Source organism: Hoplias malabaricus, chromosome 16 (assembly GCF_029633855.1).
Source record: "Hoplias malabaricus isolate fHopMal1 chromosome 16, fHopMal1.hap1, whole genome shotgun sequence".
NCBI lineage: Eukaryota > Metazoa > Chordata > Actinopteri > Characiformes > Erythrinidae > Hoplias > Hoplias malabaricus.
The window spans coordinates 9840680-9858577 of record NC_089815.1 but is presented as its reverse complement, the minus strand read 5'-3'; the positions used below and the strand labels follow the sequence as shown (position 1 = coordinate 9858577).

The 17898-nt window shown below is 44.5% G+C and overlaps 1 protein-coding gene across 1 annotated transcript in view; it reads right to left on the bottom strand.

Annotated features, from left to right (window-relative positions):
- Nucleotides 1–17898, bottom strand: part of sox6 (SRY-box transcription factor 6) — a 150574-nt gene that overhangs the window by 95450 nt on the left and 37226 nt on the right. The window contains exon 5 of the mRNA XM_066647123.1: nt 634–880. Within this exon, the coding sequence (XP_066503220.1) occupies nt 634–880 (247 nt within the window). The remainder of the gene's footprint in view (nt 1–633; nt 881–17898) is intronic.

Here is a 17898-nt window from a genome sequence, read left to right as displayed (position 1 = left end):
AAGGCGAGTGCTTGGCAAAGTGCAAGATCTTAAGTCTCCATTCAGAGGGGTTCCAGAGGGGCCCTTGTGGTGTTCTGGTAGTGTCCTTGGGACGAGGATCCATCTCGGGGCACCAAGTTTTGTTTGTATGAGAGAAAGAGAAAGAACAGACAGTGGCATGTGTCTCTAGGCTCACTCCCTTTTCTGAGCTCTGACAGTAGAGTTCCATTAAAGGTCTCGGCCTCCATCCAAACGCAAGAGGTCACGGGTGGAAAATAACAGCCTACGTCTGCAGTCTACTTCAGCCCTACGCAACACATCTCAACTCTGGCCAACTCAGGTCATCGAAAAAATGTCTCATACAACCCTCCACACAAAAACACGTTTTTAATCAGCCACATTACTAACAAAGAGCATTACACAATGAAAAAAATAAATCTGCTAATGCTATAGAGGGGTTGGATGCTCTTGAAAAACAATATATTGCTTCCCTATAAAATGTTTCAGGGGGTAGGTCTTTAGAAAAACCTTTAAAAAAATGATAGGTGAGAACCTTTTATAGTTTCATGAACCTCCAGGAGAAGTCAAGTGTGTCGGAGGAATGTTTAACGTGCTTCAAAATGCTTAATTGTAAGATGGGATGTGGAGACTCACCATGCGCTGTTGGGCCGCAACCAGGCTGTCCCAGTCCGATTCAGGGGGTACACTGCTGCTGACAGGTGGTAGCTCCTCAGGATGCTGTTTGCCGTGCAGCAGGGTGTGGAGGGGCAGTTGGGGGGCAGCCAGTGCGTCCACACTTTCATCCTTCTCCCAGGCTAGATGCTCCTGACTCATTCCGTCCTCGCCGCTGTCAGGACCAGTGGCGAACGGTGAGGTGGCTTGTTTGGAAGACATGATTCTGCTAGAAGGAAAACAGAGAGGGAGGAGAAGAAGTGGGAAAGACAGAGAGAAGGAGGTCAGTTAGGATGTAAAACTGTTGTTCTGATCCAAATGCGGATTCAGAATGTTGCTATATGATTTACAAGAATGTTCTCAAAAACCTCATTCTGAAAAAATACAATTCTCTATGCTTCCCATACACATGAACTTGGCCAACGTCCTACGCTCGCTCATCCCACCTGACCCCAGGACTGAACCTGAAGATCCTATCGATAGCTCCGGGGCTGAGTTCAGGAGCACCAGCCGGCACTGGGGTCCCTCTTAATCCTTTGTTTAATGTAAATGGCCATGCTGAGCTAGGCTGGAGACCCAATCCCCCACCCTGTGGCCGATTACCACGCTAAGAGGGTTACCATGCCATATAACGTTCTCTCATTAAAGCCCCAACACCGCCACGCACTGCAGAGAGATTTCAGTCAAACATGTATAACGAGTCAATAAACGTCCAGAACATGCTGCTTAGATTCATATTGCGGGAGGCATGTGAAATAGTGCTTTTCTGCTGATTTTCGATGGTAAGCATTAATCAGTGTAGGTTGATGGAGCAAAAGGGGGTCGTTCACATGAAAAGTTACAGCAAACGGGAATTTCCAACTTTGCTGGTAAATTAATTGATTTCAACAAGTCATCACAGCAGAGAGCATAAAATCCAACTGCTCCCCCACCCCCCTTCATTTTCATCCTCTACAAATTAGCAAATCATTAAGATTTTAGTACAGCACTATTTCTCCAGGCAAATAAACTTGAATTAAAGAGCAGCCGAAAGCTGAGCAGCAGAAAACAAAATGTACAAATCTGTCACATGCCCTTCGTGAATATCGCAGCGAGTGATTCGCCTGATGTATCAGGTACAAACGGTTTAAACACTTTCTTCTGTATTCTTCTCTTTGTTTTGTTTTGTTTTTTGTTCCCAATCCCTGCATGTCTAGTCTCTGAAGGCTTAAAGCTCATTGCCATCCCAAACAATTAATACAGCTGCTCTCATGCTGTTCAGTACAATGGGGGGAAATTAATATAGAGGGTGCTAATCTAATTAAGCTCTTGGTATAAATAACAAAATCATAAGGCTATCCTACTGATCTGAAGTGTGAGATGCAGCCAGCGCATGTTTACTCCTAATCCCCCTTCCCTCTGCCTGCTTTGTGTGGTTTATCTACGCTGGATATCCCACAATCAAAACGTCGCATCAGGACGCCGCACACACCGCACTCTCTAGTAGCCAGCAGGGCCTGTGCTACACTGTGGGAGCTGTAGAGAGCTAAAGTGAAGGGTGACCTGATGCAGCCGGCCAAAGGCGCCTGTGTTGGCTGAGTTGGCATTGGGCACAGAGGGCACGGGCGTTCTAGGTCAAGGTTCTGCCGCTCACTAATGTCCTCCCGTTGCCCGCTGAGACTGCTGGGAGATGAGGCAGAGGCAGGCTGGGTAATGAAGGCAGCCCAACGTGCCTCCAGAACTCCATCTCCCAGCTCTGCCAAGTTTTCCAGCATGGGGTCCATCAGGGGATGAAAACAAATCTGACACAGGGAGAGATTATTTCAAAGCCAAACTGTGCATTAATCTGTTCACGTGTGCTGCAGGCTTAGCCCCACCCCTCGACTCCGACCCCCACCCCCGCCCTCGCACAAGAGATGTGCGAGTTGTACAGGGCTGTCAGGTCTCGATGGCTCGTGGGCCCTCTAAAGAATGACTACTTCATTTGAAGATGTGCCATCCATTTGCACACATGGCTGAGCACTTAAGCCGGTTTGCACTCTCCATATGAATTGTTAAATACAGTTCATTAAGTGAGCTCACAGGCACAAGTGGCTCCTGTGGCCCTGAACAATGAGGGTTTCCGGAACGCTCTGGATCGCATGTGTCATATGCGTTCACAAACATACAAAGTCTAAGATCCCTCCTGTACCAGTGGGCGAAAAAATTGGACAATAGAAGCCAGTGGAAGTTAATCAAACAGCCACCAGCAGCTGTGTAAACACAGTATCTGTCGGTTAACACAAGGGGGTAAAGGAGCTGGAGACCACTCCGCGCTTCTGTTTTCCTAAGCAACTCCAACCCTCAATTTTAATCAGCCAATAAATTGTTTCCTGTAATTATGCCGAACGCAGAGTGATCTCTGGAATCGGGGAGTGTTAATTGAAAATCAAAATTCAGAGCAAAGTTCAGGGCACTCATCCTTGGTGCCAGAGCGCACAGGGAGGAGAACAACGGCCTGGCACACCCTGAGAGAGAGGTTCAGTGGTGTGGGGAGTGGGGGGGTGGGGGGGTAGGTGTGTGTGTGTGTGGGGGGGGGGGGGTGCTTGAAGACGGGTGATTCTACCTCGATTTTTTATTCATGAATCCAAAGAGCTGAAGCTTCCTGCACACTAAGCCCACCCCACCCCCCACCCCAACCTATCCCTTGTCTTCAATGGAGTGCGAGTGAAACAAAGCACTTCTTTTGTATTACACAGTAAATCAAGTGGTATTATTTTACCTCTAAAATATTCAGTCTCTCAGGCACTTTTCCTCTAGTCTCCTGCCATCAGTCAAACTGCTGAGGCATGAGAGCGCGGAAGTGAGAGAGGGAGAGTGAAAAAGGGAGGGCGAGTTAGAGAGAGGGATAGAGGAAGAGAGAGAAAGAGAGAGAGATAGAGAGAGAGGGGCTGACTCCATCCTCCCGTAACATGTGTCTACAGCAATCTTGTTAGAAAATGCAACAGATCTGCGCCTGGGCTCCGTAACAGTATTTGTCAGTTGGAGTTAATAATTTATTAGAAGAGCTGGGAGGGCCGTGTGTGTGTGTGTGCGCACAGCCAAGGCAAAGAGTTTTGCTTGGGTTAGGCTAGTGGCTTACCCCATCTTCCAGTTACACAAACACACACACACACACACACACACACACACACACACACACACACACAAGCCATACAGTACACACTGTACAGTACCCCGACACCCCACAGGCCCCAACCACATGACCAATCTCACCCTACACCTCACTGCTGTAACAGTTCTGATAATCCAACAATATAAAAATATAAGGCTGAGCAGTGAGAAGCTTGTGGCCCGTGTGCTTCTGTCTCTTTTAATCACTCCAAAATGATTTCCTCTATGTCTTACCACCCACCCCCTTCCCTGCAAGCCATAAAACAAGCTCCTCTTTAAGTTATGAGGCTGGACTTGAAGGGGGTGGGGGGTGTGGGGGGTATGGTAATGGTAAACATGTAAAATGCCCATCGCAAGTGAAAACAGCACCATATTTTATTAAATTAAATCTCCCTTTCTGTGCTGAGTTGACGAGCTGTGCACAGACAGACCCATACTGAAGCTCAGGCGAATGGCGCACGCCCTCGCTTTCCTTTATTCTGATTAATAATTCAATCTGTTTCTCCAGTAAATAAGTCGGATACGTTGGCCTTTGTGCATATTAAGCAGAGAATATATCAGGGCCTGGGCAATAGTGGCTCGCATATGAATTCTTGACAAGCCTTCTCCGGCTCACGCTCGATTACACAATAACAATGGACAGCTAACAAACCAAACTAATCAATAAATGGAGGGGGAGTGTGGCTTGTCTCTCACCCCCCTCCACCCCCCATCTCCCATTCAGAGGCCCAGAGGAGAGGGGAAGCAAACAGAGAAGAGCCCTATATATAGCTGACAATATTGCAGCGTGTTTTAAAAGGATTAAGGGTTACGTTCTTGGGCCACAGGGGGCTCATGTGGCCCGGAATGCTTTGACTCATGAATTGTTGCCAGTGCTAATGTTTCATCATGCAGCAACCTCTGTTTAATTGGTTAGAAGCATTAGAAGCCCCCCTCAAAAACCCACCCATGACGCCCCTGTGCACTGGTGTACCCTGGAGGTCTTATGACTTGGGGGCCATGTGTCTTTGGATATCCACTTTCACCCCTTCAATCGTAAGAAACCCCACTCTCTCGCTCTCTCTCTCTCTCTCTCTCTCTGCTGTCTGAGCCGTCTCTCACTGTTGACCTTTTATAGACAATAGTGATAAGTAACTCCTGAGCTATGCTGTTTAAGCAACCCCCCCCCCCACCACCACCACCACCCCCCTTCTTCACCACCACTTCTTAGACTCCTTCCTTGTCAGCCTTCAGTCCTTTAAATCATAGGTCAACTCAGGAAGAAAATATTAGACCCCACTTTTATTCCTCCCCTCCCCAAACGCCACCACCCAGACCTATAGGAAGAGAAATAATCAAATGAAAGAAAAAAGTGGGGAGCTAAGACAAGAGGGCCATTGTTCCAAAAGCTAACGATGGGTGAACTGAGAAACGGCAAAAAAAAAAAAAGAGTTTATGAAGGGGCTTCAAATTTCCATGGGGTACACAGAGAGGCACGTGTGCAATAGTGCACACAGACACACACACACACACTTGTATATGCACTGATGCATGTACTCACACACACACACACACACAAAAACACGCATGAAAAACTGAAAACAAAACTGAGAAAGCAATTAAAAAAGTCCACGCTGCAAAAAACAGAAAAAAGATACATTCATTAATGCTCTGGTTTTATTTTATTTCTTGAAATCCTCAATCCTCCATGATCTGAGATGAGTCATTTTAAAATAACTAGCGAGAGTGTAAACACACTGTTTTTGAGTAGATTAATGTGCTTCTGCTCGTCAAAAGTGAAGTGTAAAGCAGATTCCTGAGCACAGCATAAACACTCTGTAATCAGATTAAGCATTTCTCTGATTGCCAGTCACTACTGAAACTGTAAATATAATAATAGTTGGCGTTTATATGAATCTAACTTTTTTCCACGTGAGACGGCACGCTCCTGTTTACACAAAGAGGACAATGTAATCTGCTGTGCAAAAAAAAAAAAAAAACTTAATACATAACTCCCACCTCCACAGAGGGTGAGAAAAAGAGTGTGAGACAGACTGCATATGTGTGTGTGTGCGCTGTGTGTGTGGATAAAGCTACCCTCTCATGCAGGTGACAAGGCCCTTGGTGTCCTCACCTCCCGTAATCAGCTCTCTGTTACCTGTCAGATGCAATCGGCTGAAAAATTACCAACACAGCTAGGTCCATTTAGCACAATTAAATTATCACTGGTGTTACTGTACAGCCCACCCACCCATACATTATGAGGAGAGAGTGGGGGGAGAGAGAGAGAGAGAGAGAAGAGAACAAAGAGAGAGAGGGGGATCTTCAAAACACACACTCCAGAGCAGCGAGTGCGCAGCATAAATGAAAATCAATCGAGAGCGGCTCATTCTCGCTCACGCCTTGCACTTCCAAGAGGAGCAGGATAGAGCGAGAAGCGGCTCGACTCGTCTGACATACGCAGACTGGCACGCGAATCCAGCAGGAACAGCCAGCGCTGCTTTGCAATCCGCCCTCAGCTTTATTTACCATGGCTGGAATTTTTTTCCCTGTAAAGCAGCTCAAAGAAATCAGCAGCTCTGCAAGGCTATTTTATCCTTTGAAAATAAAACTATTTCTAATTGTAATTTTTTTTACTATGTATTTCTAATAAGGCAATGTATGTCCATAGCCGCCAAACAAAAAAAAAATTCCACAACTTAAGTTTTAATGGAATGAAACTCAAGTGCAATAAGCAATTACAGACGATGATGCTGAAATACGCCAAATGGTGGATGGAGAAATACCTCGGCTCTGAAAAGAGCCACCTCGAGAGTTGTCCAAATTAATTTGTTTAAATTGTTCCTCCATAAATGTTGACCTATCCCCCCTCAAAAAGTCAACGTAATTATGACAGTGCTGCTTCAGTTCTCCCTCCTCCCTCTCACCAGTATGTTTTTCAGTTAAATATCCAGCACTTTTGCGGTGCTCAGGAGAACACTTAAAAGGCTGCTTAAAGCAAGCAAATGAAGGCAGCCTCTTAACAAAGTGCACTTCAGATATTGGGCAGACGGCAGAAAATTACTTTGCACAGTAAATTAAAAGAATTACAAGAAATAATATCCTGTTGGAGGGTCTGACTGAATCTCACTTTAACTAATACTTCCATCGCAGAGTGTGTCCAAGAGCCTGTTTGTCCTCCTCTGTGTGTGTGTGAGTGTGTGTGTGTGTGTGTGTGCATGAGTGAGAGCGAGAGAGAGAAAGAGGGAGGGAGAGCAGGTAACAAATCAGTAAACACTCACAGACTGTCCTCTTCTACTTGCCCAGCCACTGGCCCACTTTTCTGTCTTCCAGTCACCACCTCAGCACTGGATGGCATTGTAACACATCAAATCCGAAGAAAAGTGCCCCCCTCACCCCCTCACCTCACACACACACACACACACACACACACACACACACACACACACACACAAAGACTCAAGCATGCACAGACAGGCAGATCTACACGGGCCAGCAGTACACGCTCTCTCAGCACACATTCACTGAAACCGGAGCAAACACACACACACACGCACACATACACATACACACACACTGAACCATGCGCTCTCAGAGCAGAAGAACCAGCAGAGCGGCCGCTAAGCTCCGCCGCTCACACACATGCTCTCTCTCTTGCCCCGCCGGAGGAGACTCTGGGACAAGAAAGGCTGCTTGTTGTTTTTCCCCCCTCTCTCTTTCTCTTTCTCATTCTCTTGCTCTTTCTCTCTCTCTCTCTCTCTCTCTCTCTCTCTCTCTCTCTCTCTCTCTCTCTCTCTCTCTCTCAGGCAGAAGTTGGGGCCTTCTGGGGGATGCCGCTCCCAAAGTGCCTTCTGTCACTGCCACTGCAGTTAAGCAAACTTTACAGCCAGTCAAAGCCATCAAGCAGCATAGCCTATTAGCTGAGCAACAGTGGAGCTTTGTGGTTTGCCTCGCAGTTGACAGTAAGTTATGAGCCCTTTGTGAGTGCAGGGGAAGGAAAACAGAGTTTGGAATTTGGCAGGAAAATATAATACAGAATTCTCCTGTCTGTGGAACCTGAATTCATTCTTTCTCTCTCTCTTTCTCTCTCTCTCTGACTGACACACACACACACACACACACATTTTCCTTTCTTGTCAAAACAATCACACATTGTTATGGGACAGAAAAGCAACTCTGACAGATGAAATATAACAGGATCCCATTTGGTAAAACAGCAAAAAATATATATAGTATTCAGGAACAGATCCTCTCTATCATTTCTAAAGTTAGTTTCCTTCAGCCTGCTTCATCTTACTGTGAAAGGGCCTTACTTCAACATGTCAAGTGTAAAATCTCTCACAGACCACCTTAAGGGTGGTAAAGCAAATTTATTTTGTTTTATTTTATTTTTTATGTATTTATTTAGACAGGGGCTAAAGTCCATTGGTGCTAGTTCAGGATCAGAGCGTGGGGCTTGATTCCAAGTCTTTTAAAAGAGATACAATAAGCACACAGATGACAGAGCAAGGGAGAATAGAAGAAAAAGAAAAGGGGGCCCTCAAAGAGAAGAGTGATAGAGGGAAAAAACGAGAGGGAAAGGCCAAAAAGAAAAAGTTGCATGAACAATGGCTAATTATGAGGGAGTAATTTTGCGGTGACAGGAAAAGCAAGGGAACTGAACAAAATGAATGGTGCTATGAAAAGAGTGTGGCTCTTCTAGCCAGCGGCAGCAAGAACTGTGTGCCTACAGTCTTCAGTCCCCGGACCTCATGAGGTCATCATTGGCAGACAGTGGCCAGAAGAAAAGAAAAGAAAAGAAAAGAAGAAAAAAAAACACTTGGGTTGGTACAACTGCCGTTTGGACATCTGGAATGTCGGCGTACACTGGCCGGCTTTCTCCAGCAACTATCCCCCTAATTCCTTTCTCTTCCAAAAATAGGAGCCCTTCTCGCAAGTCTGCTCACCCAAATTGGAAAATTTGCAGCATCTAATGCAAAAGAAAAGCAGTTTTGTTCCCTTCCATTCTCATCTCATAAATGAGATTTCAGTTAGGGAGGAAAATTGAGGAAATTACCTTCAACGCTGCTTTGATTAAGCTGCTCTATTTCGGGGCTTTTGGGATGGACAACAGATCGTTAGTCACTACTAGCCCCATCCCTAACTCTTTCCTAGCCTTGTTTTGTCAGTGCATTTGTTCTTTTTTCTTTTCTCTTCCCTCATGTCTGCTGAGTTTCTCTACTCGGGGTAACTGGGTCCACCCATAATGGACATTAGGCTTACTGTAGTCCAGCAGGGACTTTTTCTATGACATAAGGTGCAGAGGAGGCGCAGAAGAACAGAGGATGAGGAAAGATGGGAAACAGTCGGGGGGATGGGCATGGGAGAAGCCACATTTCATGTGTCACGTCAATCGGAAAATCAAAACAGGGGTAGTTCATTTGCTCCACCCAGATGAGGCCATGTTAAGAAGTCTGATGAATCGCGGGGTCAGTCAGGCCACACCTCGGCGATTTATGATTAAGCCTTATTATTTTGGGGGGGAAACTGACATTGATTGCCGACTCAAGGCTTGGAAACCAATTCAGGGCTCCTGTTGAATATAGAGCAGGGGCAACGGCGTGTGGCCGGGGTGACAGGTCAGACAGGAGGGCTGAATAAAAAGCGCCCAACTAAGCGAACGCACTCGGCACCCTGGTCTGTTTGGAGGTGGTTGGAAGTTAGCCACATGATTGACAGCCAATACAAAAAAAAAGCCAGAAGACTTCTGCGAGAGCAGGAGTTCTACCACTGATCTGTGTAATTGCCCTAAAATCTAAAAGCCATGGACAGGATTCTGTGTTTTAGCAATGCTAAGATGGGGGGGGGGCAGCTCATAGAGCAGCACTCAAAGCAAAAATCTGTAAAAAGTGAAATATGAAACTAATAAAACTAGAAGCTGACAGACATGGAAGAACAGGGGGAAAAAAATACAGAAGCCGCTCCAGATTCTGCTCCAGTCCAGAGAACAGGCACATTACTGAATTAGCCGCTGACTGATACAGAAAATGTCTCACCCGCTCTCTATTTAACCAAGAGTCTGATCACCAGTTTTCTAGCCTCTGCTAACTCACCCTGCTCCAAGATTCAAGATGAAACAGCACAGTAACCTCTTAGAAATGCTCAAAACAAACTGTGGAAAAAAAATAAACAAAAAAAATCTCTGAGACTGCAGTTTGTAGATGAACAAACCCACGTATGGTTAGTGAGCAGCTTCCTCAGCCCCATGCCAACGACAGCGGTGATGCGAGCGCTCTGCTCACAGCTCGGTAACATGATCTCCGCTGCAGCCACAGGCAGTTAGTCGTCAGGAGTAGTCATGTTGACTAACGCGTTTGTCTGTGACTCTCTTTCCTTTCTTTCCCGTTTCTTTTTTTTCCTGCCCTCCCCTCGTCTATTCCTGGCAGATGCAGACGCATGCGTCATGACAAGCTTTCGGAATGAAATCATTAACTAAATTGCTTTCTTTTAAAAAACCGCGAGTGTGTGACAGGGCTGGTGCGTATCTGTCTCTGGCTGCTGGCCACAGGGCTCTGGTTCTCTGCCGGCCGGCTGCAGCCTCTGTTGTGGTTCCCCACCACCGCAGCCTCCTGCTCCGTGCAGCCGGCACTCAGTTTGGGGGCTCGTCCGGGACCAATATGAAATGATCGGGTAATCTCAACCGCACTCCCCTCATCTTCCTCACTCCACCAAGAGCACAAAGAGGCCCTTTGTGTGTGACTTTGTGTGTGTGTGTGTGTGTGTGTATATATATATATATATATATATATATACACACACATACTTATTAGCCATAATATTAATGCCACCTCCTTGTTTCTGCACTCATTTTATAGATTTTCCAGACAATTACAGACAGTCCAGCTGTTGCTCCGCATACTGTTATAGCCCCTTTCACCACTTTCAATGGTCAATATCCCAAAGAACTACCAATGTGCGAGTTATTACTGAGGTGCTAGATCATTCTCAGCACTGCAGTGACACTGACATGGTGGTTATGTGTTTGTGGGTGTTGCTTTATTAAAACTGGTTCAGAAAGAGCAGTGCTGCTGAACTTTACACGTACAAAGTGAGCCAACAAATATACAGCGGCCAGTGAGTGCCCACAGTGTTTAAAATCACGAGCAACACTGCCGAGTCTGATGTGCTTGTACTAGTTCAACATAAACATCACTGTCACTGCAGCGCTGAGAATGATGCCCCATCTAAAATGATCCCTGCCTTCTGATGATCCTCCCAGAGTCCTGAACACTGAAAAACAGGGTGAAAGGGAGCTAACAAAGTATGCAGAGCAATACTGATCAAACTGATCAAAAGGAAAAGGTTTGGAGAAAACAATTTGCTCCACACATATTCTTGTTTGTTTGTTCATTTTTAGGTTTTTTGTTTGTTGTTTTTGCTCTGGGTCGAGGCGAGACAGTTGCTAGGTTCTACCCTTCTTCCTGTAACAAGCTATTACAATTTGTTATGCAATTAATGATTACTGTTTTAGTGTTAATTTCAGAAAATGCATAAACAGAAATACAACAACTTATCAGATGTGCTTTATATTTACTCTAAACAACCAAACAACAACCAGCTGCTGATTCAAACTGTCCACAGTGTGAGTGCACATACTCACAGATGAAAAAAGCCCTGTTTCTACAGGTAGAAAGGGACAAAATAACTTTGCTGATGCCAGTTGCCAGAATATGCACGGCATATATACATTAAAACAAGCAGCTCTTTTTGAGTCCTGTGCCAGGTTCATTAGACTCATGCTCATCCTTAGGAACTGTCATTATCACTGCCAATAATAAAAGTGAGGTTTAATAATTTTTTACTGGTAACTCAATGAAAAGGTGTAGTAATTTTGTTGGAATTGTGACTATGCTTGTTTTAATTATTTGAATTGTTAATGCTGAGCATATACGTAAATCATAACATTAAAATTGGCTTATCATTGCTTATCATGTGCTTGTCATTAAATCACATTGAAATTTTGATATTTTTTTTACTGCTGAATGTAAATCTAATGTCCAAGCAACTGCTTATGTGTTTAATCATGTAATAATATTTGTATAGCACAATGACGGTAATGATTCTCAGCCAATATTTATAAAAAAAATTAAAAATAAAAAAAAAGCAAAATGCAAAACAGTATAGTGTGAAAAAAAAACAAAACAATGAACTTCCTCTTAGGAACTGACAACAGCTCATTCCCCAGAGGTGAATAATACATTAAAGGGAGCCTATCGAATCTAGTCTTTGGTAGAATTGTGTCTGTCTAGCTCGGGGAGGCTTAAATAAGCAAAGCAAACAGAGGGAAGGTAAATAGCTAGTGAAGGCCAGACAAATATTTGATAAGTGGAAAGGGACTAGGGCAGTGCGAGAGTCCTCCCACAACTGCATTTCTCTTCTTTTCTCTCCATCTCTCTATCCTTTGCTCTAGCTCTCCCTCTCTCTCTCCCAGCACAAGGCAGCAGATGTGTCTTTCACAGCCTGTGGAGTGTGCAACCAATCTGCAAACAATAGCCAAGCGCAGACAAAGGTCGCCTTTCGCAATATGTGTGTTATCAGAGAGCTAAAAAACAGTGACCATGCAGACAACCCATGCCCACCACATACTGTTGTCTGTCAGATGGCACCTCATTGTGTGTGTGTGTGTGTGTTTTAACCACCCACTACAATGTGGCTCAAGCCCTCTTAATAGGCCCATTACACAAGTTTAAGCTCCTTCTTTGACCTCACATTAAGCTGTGAGTTGGTGTAAACAAGTGAAATCCTATTAACCTAATAATATACATGAAGCAGACTAACAGTGGCCAGGGGTCCAGGCAGCTGAAGCTGTTCACAGTTTTAACTACAGCAAGCCAAGCTTGTCATAGCCACAGAAAGTGGCACTGCCCCCTTTCTAAATCTTATTGTACTTTCGAACAAACAGGGTCACAAGTTAATCTCCGCTACTTATTCAGTGCTCACCTGCCCAGAATGTAGAGGGTGCCTCCTGAGCCAGTGCTGGAGATCCTACATCTGCACTCAGCCTGTATTTAACAATGTTTATTTTCATTAAAAATGTCATTAGCTAATTAAAGGATTTAATTCCGAGAATTAGTCCGTGGTAGGGTCTTACCCGGACTCAATAATGCTTACAGCCTTTGTAAAGTCAGAAGCAGCGCATGCTGGGCTTTTTATTTTTTTGAAACCAGGAGTAAAAATTTCATCACTGCTTGATGAGCTGATTCCGTTTACTGACTTTGTGCTTCCTAACTGTTCTCCTTGTCATTATGGAGCGAAAACAAACTTTGGAATTTATCTTTTATGAAGCCAACTTCTAAGTGTTTTCCACTTGAAACCAAGCACTACATTATTCATAAAGGTGCTGCGTTTTAAAGGCGACAAACAACGCGTTTTATGCAGTGATATGAAAGTGTAATGCCGACAGACGCTGGCTCTGGCGCGTACTGGTGTCACCACACCAGCAAATGGAGACAGTTTAAGGGTAAATATTTAACAGTAAGCCATTTAGGCAGATACAATGCAAAGAGCGCATGAGTCAGAAAACCGTCCCGCAAGGCGTTATATCTGAAGATGTGATAAATAAACAAGCTGCAGGCCACTGTATTATATATATCAATTCATACAGTGCATTTTTGTGAGCGTGGGCGTGTGCTCAGAGGTTGATTTGCCTCTACACTAGAGTCGAACATGCATCATGCATTTAAGGAGCTTTAACTATTTTCTGATGTAATGGTCACCCCAGGGAATCTGTGCATAAGGGTGTGCGTGAGAAATAGAAGCGTGTGTGTGTGTGTGTGTGTATGGGTCCTCGCGAGTTTCTAAAATCCCCGCGCACACGTCAGTGGCCTGGCAGTCCAGGAACAGGGCTGTGGGCTATAAATGGCTGCACCGTGCTTGTCTCTAAAAATACATAGGGCTTCTCTGTAAGTCCAGAATTAAACACAACAATTTTTAGTAATGATTCAAAGTATTTTTTTTTTTACAATTAGCTTCAAGGGAAACACAAATGGCACTGATAATATATCAGTCAAAACTGCACTGATTTGTTTATTTTTTTATTTTGGAAATCTAAAAGATAATAAACAAGCTGCTCATTGTGAAAGGCAGGTCAATTATGGATTTCTTCCTGTAGGCTTGTAGAGTGCTTATTTAACCTGTTATTCCTTGGTAGTGGTAGAAAGCTATCAGTGAAAAACAGCTAAATATAAACTCTAATTTTAAGCTTCAGAAAACCTGAAAAACAAAACCCTGTACCTCAGATAACAAAGCAAAAAATGACCAACTCTAGGAGGCAACTATATAATTTCACTTGTTGCAAACACAAGGGCAGAATCTGTGAAGTCGGTGAGTGACAGCGCAGGTAATCCAACACCAGCACTTCTCAGGACCCTTTCCTCTGAGAGGGAGGCTTTATCGAAACAAGGGAGATCATTGCTTTAATCATTTTCACAACTGCCTCTCTTATTCTGTCTGGCTCTTTCAGTAATCGTGTCTGTCACGTCATGAGCTTAAGAGTCAAGTGCAGGATGTGATTGTGTGTACAAGGTCCTTTAAACCCCCTGGTCTCTTTAACTGTATGGAACGTGAACCAAAGAGGGAAGGAGGGTGTGTATGTGTGTGAGCGCTTGCGTGCGTGCAAAGTTAAGGAGCTCAGAAGGGTAAGAAGTGCAGTGATTACACACCAGACCTGTAGGCTTAGCGCTTAGCATAGACTGCGCTCTGCAACAGCAGTCACACTAAACTCTGTGGTCAATATGTCCAATTCTTTTCCTCCTCCTTCTCTTTTCTTCTCTGTCCCACAAGTTCTCCCTCCCTTTCTCACTCCCTCTGCAGTTACGTCACAACGAGGGCCCCGTGAGGATGGTGGTCACGAGCGTCGGGGGAAAATACCTCATGTTGAGTAATCCATAAACACCCATCAGCTCTGCCAGCACATAGAGCTTCCACTAACTACTCAGAACGGGGCTGGTCAGTGCGGGCAGTGATTTCAAAAAACACTCCAACCAAAGCCCTGGACAGAGACTGCGAGTGGCAGCTGCAGCGGGGCCTTTTCCTCTACACACAAACACACACACAGAGCGAAACAAGGCCAATCATAATGGGACTGTGCGAGTCTTAATTGAGTTCCCCCCTTTTCAGCGTGCCATTATCTCCAGCTAATGACGTCCACTAGCCCCTCTCTCTCTTCCCTCGAGTGGGTCTTGAGCGAGCCACTTGTTTTGCTACAGTCAGAGTTAATGCACTATGAACAGCTACACCCACAGTCATCAGTGATCTGCATATTCAATAACTTCCGTAATTACATGCGCAATTCATCAGATCCTATCTGATTGCGGGGAGGAAGAGAGTGAACGTGAGAGAGATAGAGAGATGGATCGACACAGAGCGAGCAAGAGAGAGAGAGAGAGAGAGAGAGAAGGAGATAGTGAAGGAGAGATAGTAGGGCAGAGGGCCTGATTCCTGAAGGACACAACTCTAATCATAAAACTAATATGATAATTGAAATCTAAATTGAAAGGCTCATGAGGCTGTGGCAAGACAGAGGAAGAAACTTGTCTCCAGTGCGTGTGCGTGAGACAGAGAGAGAGAGACAGACAGAGAAAACAGAGACATAGAGAAACAGTAAGAGGCAAACAAGAGTGAAACAGAGCGAGAGAAGGAGGAAAAGCCTTGTTGACTGCCGTAAAAGCCTGCATTTGACTGAAAGAGCCATGTCTACATAGAGTTAAGGAAGTCTGAGAGGGATGCCTGCCCTAGTCCCTTAAGTGCACTTCTTCTGTTGGTCCATGGAGTGTAGTATAAAGTCAGAGGGGGTTTAACTTCGTCTCATTCTGAAACAATGATTTCTGGAGAGCATTTATCAGCACTGGCTTTCTGTGGAATAATATTTTTACCCCAAAAACCTTTAGTTGTGTTTATTTAATCTTTATTTTCTAGAGAACAGTGAGTAAATGATATTCTGGTAATAACAGTTGTTGACTTCAGCTTTTGATAGCGGACACAGTGAATAGATGTGACATGTCCTTATCTAACCTCCGAGATTCCTTTGAGTTATCTTTAGTGGGATTTTAAGAGTTCAGTTTCAAATTAAAACAAACACGAGAGGTCAATTTTACGAAAGAAAATGCATATTTTACTAAATTGGGACAAAAATGTGGAGTGGCCTTTGTGGAGTAAATCTAGCACCTGTATCTGCCCTTGTGTTCGCTTAGCCATGAACTTGTCTTTTATATTCCCCATAGCATCCTTTTTATCAAGTTATACATGATCTTATCAAGCGTCTCCAAATCAGTAAAACATCAGTAGCTGAAAAAAACTGCAGAAAGGAATTTGATGGATTTTTGAGGCCAGTGGCCCGATGTTCCAGAGAAGTCTGCCCCTGACTAAACAGGCTGCAGCTCCGTGTCTGTTTCTCAGATGGCTCAAAGATTAACTTGAAGATAAAGCGGACGACAAAGATGAATTGCTCCTCTCTCCACTCCCCTCCCTGCCAGCTTCATGTAGAGTGGTCTGCTTTACAATCTCTCCCATCTGCTGGATCTCATACTTAGCGATAATTAGTGATGCCAAATTCATTAACCCGAGCTGCCGTTACAGTGGCCCACACCATAAATTAGCTTAATGTGAACAGACATATTCCAGTTGTAATAGGGGATATAAAAGGTGAGGAGAGCCATGTGGAAACCGAGACTATACATCATGAACATATTGTCCATGACAACGAACGATAATGACTCCTGGTCCATTTGCACTCGAACAATGTTTTCTGAAAGGCGTTGGGGCATTTGAAAGAATTAAGGAAGAGATTATTAACTAAGCCGAGCAAGAGCAAACACGGGAAAACTTTTGGAAATCGGCCTGTGGCTGTGACCTTCTTGACTTTTTGATGCTGATTTTGAGTTGTCCTTCCATTGTGAGCAACCCTCAGTTTGTTGTTTTATCAAACATGATATGACTGCGTTCGTATTCTGCCAGATATAATGCTAGACTAACACAAAATGCCAGACTCTGGAATAATATTGGTTGTGGACTCTTACCTGTTTGTGTTGGACACCAGCGACAAAGGGCGGGAGTGAAAATCAAGTTTGCAGGATGTATGCAGGCATGTGTGAACCTCTGTCCTCTGCCCTGCTATCTCTCCTTCACTATCTCCTTCTCTCTCTCTCTTTCATGTCTCATCTCCAGCTCAAGGAAGCAGGAATGGGAAAGACTGGAGCTTGTCCAAACAGCATCTGACAGCTTCTACTAATTGGAGGAGTTATTTTTCCTCCAGATCTCTGGCATATATCTAGTTTGTGTTTATTTAGAGTCAGATATGAACACATAGGTTTTGGCCATGTTGTGCTTTTTTTTTCTTGCTCAATGAACTGTATCCCCCCTTTTTCCACTTTTTTCCTCTTTCTCCATATCCTACTTTCCGTTGAGAGTAAAGAGTAGTCTAGTCGCAGGTTCCGTGTCAGTGTGACGGCAGCTGACAAATGGAAGGCCCAAGACAAACTGCTATTGTAAAAGAAGACATCAACCTTTGCTGTCCTTGGATTACGCCATGACCTCCTCGTCTCCCTCTATCCCCCAGTGGTCTTGCCTAACAACTCCCAGCAAAGAGCCTATTAGGCCAGGATTCCACTTTGTTTTTTAAAAAGGGTCTTCTCCTTTCAGCTCTCTCTCTCTCCCTCTCTTTCTCTCTCTCCTATTTTTCAGGGCAAGGTGGTGGACGAACACAAGTCCATTGTTCCGCTCGCAGATGGAAGTTGGAGTTACTACGGCAACAGTGCTAATCCCCCTTTTTACCACCTTTCTTTATATTATTGGCTCATCAAGTGCCTACCTTTTAACTCAGGAGCTGGATGGAGCCAGTGGTGAAGCTCCCTCCTTCTAATTAGCTATGATTCGCGCCGCGCAGACAACATGATGAGCTAATCGAAAATTTGCAAAATAATGACGTACCGGGAGCAAGTATTCCTTCTACTGAGGCCCTGCTCTAAGAATAACAAGAATGAGGCCATTATCAAGCAGCGGACATTAGATTGCTGCCCTGCCACCACAACAGAGAGCGTAATTGTTCCTGTGTTGTCCACACAATCAACAACCTATTGTTGGCGACTTGAAAAATAAAGG